The sequence below is a fragment of the Stomoxys calcitrans genome, chromosome 5, assembly GCF_963082655.1.
Source record: "Stomoxys calcitrans chromosome 5, idStoCalc2.1, whole genome shotgun sequence".
NCBI classification, from domain to species: Eukaryota; Metazoa; Arthropoda; class Insecta; order Diptera; family Muscidae; genus Stomoxys; species Stomoxys calcitrans.
In genome coordinates, this window is record NC_081556.1 from 37,449,737 (window position 1) to 37,457,916 (window position 8,180).

Below are 8,180 nucleotides of genomic sequence, written 5' to 3' on the forward strand. Positions count from 1 at the left end.
ATAGACTCTGATTCAACTGTTGTCTTTGTAATGTGTTGAAGTTTGACTTTTGTTTGTGTTCTGACAAATAAAAGAGTTCGTCAGATTTTGCAATAATTTAATAGGCATTTTCGCTGTGCATGAAGTCAGTACTAGGCTTTAGAATGAGACTACAATAGCTCCAAGTCCATTATAAAGTTATCGATAATAGCATTCATATATGAACGAAAATAGAATAAAAGAAGACTCAAAAAAATACACAGGATTCACAGGAATAGAAGGTTAAGTCACTTGCGAAAACAAAGTGAATAGACCCTAAAAACATCAGTAGGGATGTCAAATCTGCCGATTGAAAATGTCATCAAATAGGAGAAAACGTAAACAAACAATGAGAGTAAGAAGAGAACAAATTGACATCCCTCAATGCCAAGTACTGCCAAAAAATGATATCGGCTGATCGCTTGGCTTAACCTTATTCAGGGAATCCGAACACATACATAAATACATCGTGTTATACTAGCATTAGTTTCGCTCACTAAACAAGACACGTGCGGAAAGCGGATTTGTTTCTTTTTCTAATTGAGATTTGCATTTTAAACTATAAATCGTATTAAGACTAGTCTTCTTGTATCAAAGCCCATGTATGATTTGAACAGCTGTTTGAAAATTCCCAATCTACTGCTGGCAATTTCCCTGCACCCGAAATTAAACCGTTACTTGGGTAGTCGTTATTCATATAATCTCTACAATCTATGCACAACAGCTGTCTTAAATGCAAAAATAGACAGCCGGTGAAGTATGGCTGCGGTGTCCGAGTGGTTAAGGAGATGGACTTGAAATCCATTGGGTTCTACCCGCACAGGTTCGAATCCTGTCCGCAGCGAGTAGTTTTTTTTTATAAATTTAATTTATACAAGACTTTTAATGTTTATTAAAGTTTATATTATTCAGTTCTCTGTTATTTAAGGTATCAATATAAAATTTATATAAAAACTTTTCTAAGGAAATTCTCAACAACAATAAAGAAGTTTATCTAATGATTGCAATAGAATCTCTGTCTCCTAACAGTAACCTATAAGAGTACTCTTGTACATTTAGGATAACGTTCATGCAGCCTTGCTGAAAAATATAGAAAAACTTTCTATAGGCCTTCTGATTTATTATCTCCATTGGAAATCCTATTCATCTAATAGCATTCATTTGAAAAATGTATAGATATTTCATTAGAAATTATTGGTACGTATTATTGATTTTTCTAATAATAAATTATATATGTAACTTAAATTATTGTATATGTATAACTAAATGAAAATAAATAATGTTTTGTACACTGATATCCTCTAGGCTATCACAATTTTGAATGAACTCCATCCGCCGAAATATCTAAAACTCCAGAATCTTTTAAATGTTGAAAAAGCATATGCAAATATTCCTCCCGATGTTTAAGTATATGGCCAGCATGTAAAGAATTTTTCCAAATTTTTATGGTAACTTTAATATTGGCTCGTTCCCATTTCTTACGCACCGCCAGACTTGAAGAGGGTGGACCAATGAGGTCGTTTTCAGAAACAAAGACAAGTGCGGGTTTCTTTAATAGAGTGTTGTGAAACATTTCACTGGAGCGCTCATAATGGATAGTTGCCTCATTGTAGAATGTTCTTAAATAAGAGCTAAAAAGAAAGTGCGATTAATCTGTAAATTGAACTATCGACTTTTGCTTTTTTTATTGAGTAAAAAATAGAGTAACCATTAGTTATTACTTTCTAATTATTACTTTCCTATAGAAAACCTTATTCAGCCAGGCTGAATTAAAGTTTTCCTATAGAAAACCTTATTCAGCCAGGTTGAATTAAAGTTTTCCTATAGAAAACCTTATTCAGCCAGGCTTAATTAAAGTTTTCCTATAGAAAACCTTATTCAGCCAGGCTTAATTAAAGTTTTCCTATAGAAAACCTTATTCAGCCAGGCTGAATTAAAGTTTTCCTATAGAAAACCTTATTCAGCCAGGCTGAATTAAAGTTTTCCTATAGAAAACCTTATTCAGCCAGGCTGAATTAAAGTTTTTCTATAGAAAACCTTATTCAGCCAGGCTGAATTAAAGTTTTCCTATAGAAACCCTTATTCAGCCAGGCTGAATTAAAGTTTTCCTATAGAAAACCTTATTCAGCCAGGCTGAATTAAAGTTTTCCTATAGAAAACCTTATTCAGCCAGGCTGAATTAAAGTTTTCCTATAGAAAACCTTATTCAGCCAGGCTGAATTAAAGTTTTCCTATAGAAAACCTTATTCAGCCAGGCTGAATTAAAGTTTTCCTATAGAAAACCTTATTCAGCCAGGCTGAATTAAAGTTTTCCTATAGAAAACCTTATTCAGCCAGGCTGAATTAAAGTTTTCCTATAGAAAACCTTATTCAGCCAGGCTGAATTAAAGTTTTCCTATAGAAAACCTTATTCAGTCAGGCTGAATTAAAGTTTTCCTATAGAAAACCTTATTCAGCCAGGCTGAATTAAAGTTTTCCTATAGAAAACCTTATTCAGCCAGGCTGAATTAAAGTTTTCCTATAGAAAACCTTATTCAGCCAGGCTGAATTAAAGTTTTCCTATAGAAAACCTTATTCAGCCAGGCTGAATTAAAGTTTTCCTATAGAAAACCTTATTCAGCCAGGCTGAATTAAAGTTTTCCTATAGAAAACCTTATTCAGCCAGGCTGAATTAAAGTTTTCCTATAGAAAACCTTATTCAGCCAGGCTGAATTAAAGTTTTCCTATAGAAAACCTTATTCAGCCAGGCTGAATTAAAGTTTTCCTATAGAAAACCTTATTCAGCCAGGCTGAATTAAAGTTTTCCTATAGAAAACCTTATTCAGCCAGGCTGAATTAAAGTTTTCCTATAGAAAACCTTATTCAGCCAGGCTGAATTAAAGTTTTCCTATAGAAAACCTTATTCAGCCAGGCTGAATTAAAGTTTTCCTATAGAAAACCTTATTCAGCCAGGCTGAATTAAAGTTTTCCTATAGAAAACCTTATTCAGCCAGGCTGAATTAAAGTTTTCCTATAGAAAACCTTATTCAGCCAGGCTGAATTAAAGTTTTCCTATAGAAAACCTTATTCAGCCAGGCTGAATTAAAGTTTTCCTATAGAAAACCTTATTCAGCCAGGCTAAATTAAAGTTTTCCTATAGAAAACCTTATTCAGCCAGGCTGAATTAAAGTTTTCCTATAGAAAACCTTATTCAGCCAGGCTGAATTAAAGTTTTCCTATAGAAAACCTTATTCAGCCAGGCTGAATTAAAGTTTTCCTATAGAAAACCTTATTCAGCCAGGCTGAATTAAAGTTTTCCTATAGAAAACCTTATTCAGCCAGGCTGAATTAAAGTTTTCCTATAGAAAACCTTATTCAGCCAGGCTGAATTAAAGTTTTCCTATAGAAAACCTTATTCAGCCAGGCTGAATTAAAGTTTTCCTATAGAAAACCTTATTCAGCCAGGCTGAATTAAAGTTTTCCTATAGAAAACCTTATTCAGCCAGGCTGAATTAAAGTTTTCCTATAGAAAACCTTATTCAGCCAGGCTGAATTAAAGTTTTCCTATAGAAAACAAAAAAAAGTTTTCCTATAGTAAACAAAAAAGATTTCCTATAGAAAACATTATTATGCAATGTTTTATTAGATTTTGATTATCTTTTTTATAGAAACCTCATTCCCCATGAGTGTTCCACACTTTGTTCTCTTACCTGGTGTGCTTTCTCAAGAAATTTTGCATGCTTGGATTTTTCGGAAATATCGTTTTTGCCAAACCCTCTGGTATTTCTGTAACATCAGCAGCACTATCCCATATTTGACAGTATATGCGCTCAATGATATGTGCATAACGTGTCAAGTCCTTGGACATTTGTACCATTATTTCACCCATTTGATAGGCCCCCGCGGAGAAGCCATGTACCACAATAGGGGTATAGGATTTGTTATGTTCCAAAAAGTTTATGGTTTCGCCAGCTATGACATGGGAGCCTATGGTGGGCCATAGTCCTTGCCAAAGGGTAATCTGTACTACAACAACATCAAAACCCAAATTTATATATACTTGGGCATATTTTTTCTTATGCTTTGGCTTGGCCGTCAACCAGGCCATCAATAGGACCAAAGGTTTGCAGCGCGGCTCTCGAAATCTAAATGATATGAAAACGTTTTTTTATCTTCATATGAACTTTTGGCCTTACGTGAAGTGTGGGCAAACTTACTCCAAAGTGTTGGCATCAATTTCGCCTTTAAATGGACCATTTGTATACAAGGTGATATTCTTTGTTATATCTTTGGTATAAATGCAACTGTGATTATTTGAAGGATCCATTTTGATTTGATTTTGGTTTTAAACGTTTCAGACGTTAGTAAAAGACTAAAAAATTGGTAGATAAACAAATGCCATTTGTATTTTTAAATTGACTCCTGCAATTGATTTGCATTACATTCAGGTTTTAGAAAATTCAAGAAAACGTTTGTGGTTTCACATTAATTTTCTTAAAAATGCGTTTAGACTGGGACATTCGACGCGCGCCATTGAAAAAGTAGTTCTTGTTTGATTTATACTATCGCCAATATTCGACACTAGTTCATGCATTGCTCCATTGTTACCAGTTCTTTAATTACTTTAGTGAAATTCGTTGTTTTAATGAACGACAAGTCATTCCTAACACACAAGTCACCCCTAACCTGAATAACAATTCAAAAAACCAGAATAATTCATGTACTATTTAAAAATTAAAAAGTTTTTAATACGGTTACTTGTTTTTACTTTTTAATATTCAAACCGGTTTTGCCTTGCATTTGCATGCCGGTATGTTTCATCCCAAAAGAGTTAGGCTAAATATCCGTATTCCCCAAACAGCCATGCAGCCAAAACGTCGTCAGATATATAAGTTAAACCTAACTTGTTGTTTGATATGAATAATCTACAAATTTAAGCAAAAGAAATCATTTCATGTTTTTTTGAAATCGTTTTTTTTTTTTTTTTTTTGTGGAAAAAAGCTTTGGTCTTGGGAACCCACCAACATGGATTCAGCTAAAAATTGACAAGATTTGCAAGGCTTCCGGGCCTCAAGATATCCAAACGGGAGGCTTATATGGAATCCATTTCAGGTTATAGGCCGATTTGGACAACACTTGGCACGTTTGTTGGACGTCGCCGAATAACGTCACAAATTTCAGCATAATCGGGTAACAATTGCGGCTTCTAGGGGCTCAAGAAGTCAAGTCGAAGGACCAATAATAAAACTTTCTTTTATTTGCAAAACAACAAAGGTCTTCAACAAAGGGAACAGAACAACGAGGAAAAGGTCACAAGGGGACTGAATGCGCTTTACTTCTTTTGCAATTCGAAGGGAAACAGTTGGGATCTTAGGTCAAGGACGGTACACTGGATATTTACGGCAGTTGTTCGACCCACCTATGGATGTCCTCGCCATGATGATTCAGAAAGTTCAAAGTACCGTGGCGGTGGTTATCTCAGTGGCAAGTAGTAGTGCCCCGAGAGATGCACTGAAAGTCATACAAATTTTAACCTTTTCATCTGTATGTTGGATGTTTGACAACGAAGATTGCCCTCAAACTGAGGGAGTCAGGAACCTGGAGCTCCCTAACTTTTAGCACTCGCCTGTTCTGCCGGCAGATACGCATCTCTATCTGCTATCTGCCTGGAGGAATTTTATATTCACCAGGGGATTTTTTTCTTGTTGACGTTAAGGACACAGTTTTCTCAGAAGAGGTATAGGAATCTCTGGGCTTTTTTTTAGCACTCGCCTGTACTGTTGGCAGATAGAGATGCGGGGATTTCTTTCTTGTTGACGTTTAGGACATAGTTTTCTCAGAAAAGGATTAGGGATCTCTGGGCTAGGCCGCCGTCTCTCTTGTTTCTAAGTAGAGTGGACGCCTTATACGATATTGTTGACATCAGTGTTGCCACTCAGAAAATTATTTCCTACCAAAATTTAAGAAAATTCCTACTAAACCCGACCAAAACTTACCAAATGTTCTACAAGCCAAAAATGTGGTTTTTATACCCATCACCGAAGTGTTTACCATTTTCATCATCATCAAATAATACATTTTCGACCTACAAAGTATACATATTAAATTGCCGTTATAGTCACATACGATCTAGACATGTTTATACGTCTGGTTGTTGAAATCAGTCTACAGCATAAAGCTCAAAAATGGTCTATGGGTTTGATATAGCATCCTTTATCCCGATAGAAAAGTCGTATTTTTGCCCTGATTTCAAAGAACAAATGTACCGAGTTTGGATAAGGCCAATTTAAAAGTTTGAAAGACCAGAAATGAGCGCTCACTACCAATTTTTGCCGCGATCTGGCCATATTTGTATGCAGCTGCAGATGCCCCGTTTTTCGATTGAAGGTATTGAACCTACAAAAGCCGAATTTCTTACCCAGAATTAACCAAATTTGGAAGAGATCCTTTAACACAAGTACCAGTTACAGTCAATATCAGAACTTAAGCTCTTTTTGCTGAAATTTGAAGCAGTTAGACGCCTTTTAACAGTATTTGGCTCCTCAACAACCATGGTTTTATTCTGCAATTCTTAAGGAATACACAAAAACGACAAGAAGTGAAATAATTTTTAGTTATCCCCAGTGATTTTTCAGTAATTAACTTGGCACTTATATGTTGGAATTGAGGTCAGCATACCAACCAACCAAGCGAATAAAATCCTACCAAATTTGGTAGGAAACTACCAAAAACAGCAACACTGGTTGGCATAACCTACTTAGTTGGCGGTCACAGGAACTTCTGATCTATTGACAAACTCCGAATCAATCCCTTGGCAGCCGGTTGTAAATACCGGGTTGACCCGATGAAGTCCTTCATTGGCAAGGGCTGCCGTCTCAGTGTACAACACACTGCTACAACAACAACAAACTCCGAATAGTTTTCCAAGCGCCTCGATCTTCTGCGCTCCTCCAATTTATAACATGACTGCCCAAACGTATTCACTTAGTGGGTTATCACAAGACATTTGTTTCAGTAGCCAAACTCAATAGAATCGAGAAGCTTGGAATCCTCTGCGACGCTCCTTCTCAAATACTTAACACCTAGTTCGAGATGTCTTTCTCCACGTGGTCTATAGATCAGAGTTTTTGTCTTCCCCTTCTACGTAACATGTTTAGTCTTCCTAAGTGATGCTTCTTTATTCTCTCCGATAACATAAAATAGCCAAAGTAAACGTTTTATTTGATACATTTGGCTATGCCAACGTCTTCGCTACAGTTTATACAGCTCTTCGTTAATAAGACACCGAGTTTTTGTCTTCTCCTTATATATTAACATTTTTTTGTCTTCTTCACTGATGAGCTTGCGAGACTATGAACTACCCTACACATTCCAGGGATACTGGAATCTGTGGGTATGCCTCTAGCGACATGTAAGCTAAGTTTACAGGACCAGGCCCGAAGGACAACGAAAGACAGAGGGTCACAAAGAGGGGGCTGTGAGCATTCCAATACTATGTGACCTCATCTAGACTTGAAGAGGTCTACTGCTTTGCTGTCATTGGCTAGAACAGACTTCTCTATCATTGTGTCCGTCATGATAGGTCACTGTCTAATCGGAAAACATGCTGACAGACTGAAGGTTGCCAGCAACGACTTTTGCAGAAGCTGTGAGGACATCGAAGAAGAAGAGACTATAGAACAACTTCCATGTGTGTGTCCCGCACTAGCAGTTAGAAGCACTTTAGGTTCTCATTCCTTTGAGAACCTGTTTGATTTAGCGGACGGTAGTAACTAGAAGGCATCTTCCTTCTTCTGTTCCTGTGGTATCACAATGAACGAAAACGTCTATGTGATTCTGATGGCAGATTGTCACTTAAACATAACCTATCCTAACCTAACCTCTAAAAAAGAAAAGCTATACTGACTGCCTTCTTGCTTCCTTTCCGTAATAGTCTCGTCTTTTCACGATCTGGATCCCCCCATAGGCTTTTCGCCGTACTACCGACCGTTTCGCTGTTCCACAATGTTGTATGCGCATTCGTCGCCCAATCCCTTAACTCGGACTGCGTCGACCCGAAAGACTTTGGGTTAACCAAATTTATTGCCGGCAGTCCTTTGGCCTTCACTGCCAAATCGTCTGCCCTTTAATTTCCCCTTACTCCGTTTTGGCTCGGACCCAAACGATGCGGATTTTGCCATCCT

General features: G+C 36.8%; 1 protein-coding gene and 1 non-coding gene across 2 annotated transcripts; one reads left to right on the forward strand and one right to left on the reverse strand.

Moving 5' to 3' along the window:
• The first annotated feature begins 780 nt into the window (after positions 1-780).
• On the forward strand, positions 781-862 carry Trnas-uga (transfer RNA serine (anticodon UGA)). Its single transcript has one exon. It is a non-coding gene; the product is annotated as a tRNA-Ser (tRNA).
• Positions 863-1,233: 371 nt separating this feature from the next.
• LOC106095401 (uncharacterized) lies at positions 1,234-4,852 on the reverse strand. Its single transcript, XM_059370137.1, has 5 exons — positions 4,766-4,852; positions 4,440-4,683; positions 4,215-4,369; positions 3,708-4,142; positions 1,234-1,649 (listed from the first exon to the last, which is right to left on the reverse strand). The coding sequence occupies exons 3-5, from the start codon at positions 4,322-4,324 to the stop codon at positions 1,328-1,330; spliced, it is 867 nt and encodes a 288-aa protein (XP_059226120.1). The 5' UTR covers positions 4,325-4,369; positions 4,440-4,683; positions 4,766-4,852; the 3' UTR covers positions 1,234-1,327.
• Between the last annotated feature and the right edge of the window lie 3,328 nt (positions 4,853-8,180).

Coding starts and splice junctions, on each gene's coding strand:
- LOC106095401 (XM_059370137.1), bottom strand. CDS start 4,324: ATGGATCCTTCAAATAATCACAGTTGCATTTATACCAAAGATATAACA. Junction 4,143..4,214: donor ATTGATGCCAACACTTTGGA/GTAAGTTTGCCC, acceptor CATATCATTTAG/ATTTCGAGAGCCGCGCTGCA. Junction 1,650..3,707: donor TTCTTGAGAAAGCACACCAG/GTAAGAGAACAA, acceptor CTTTCTTTTTAG/CTCTTATTTAAGAACATTCT.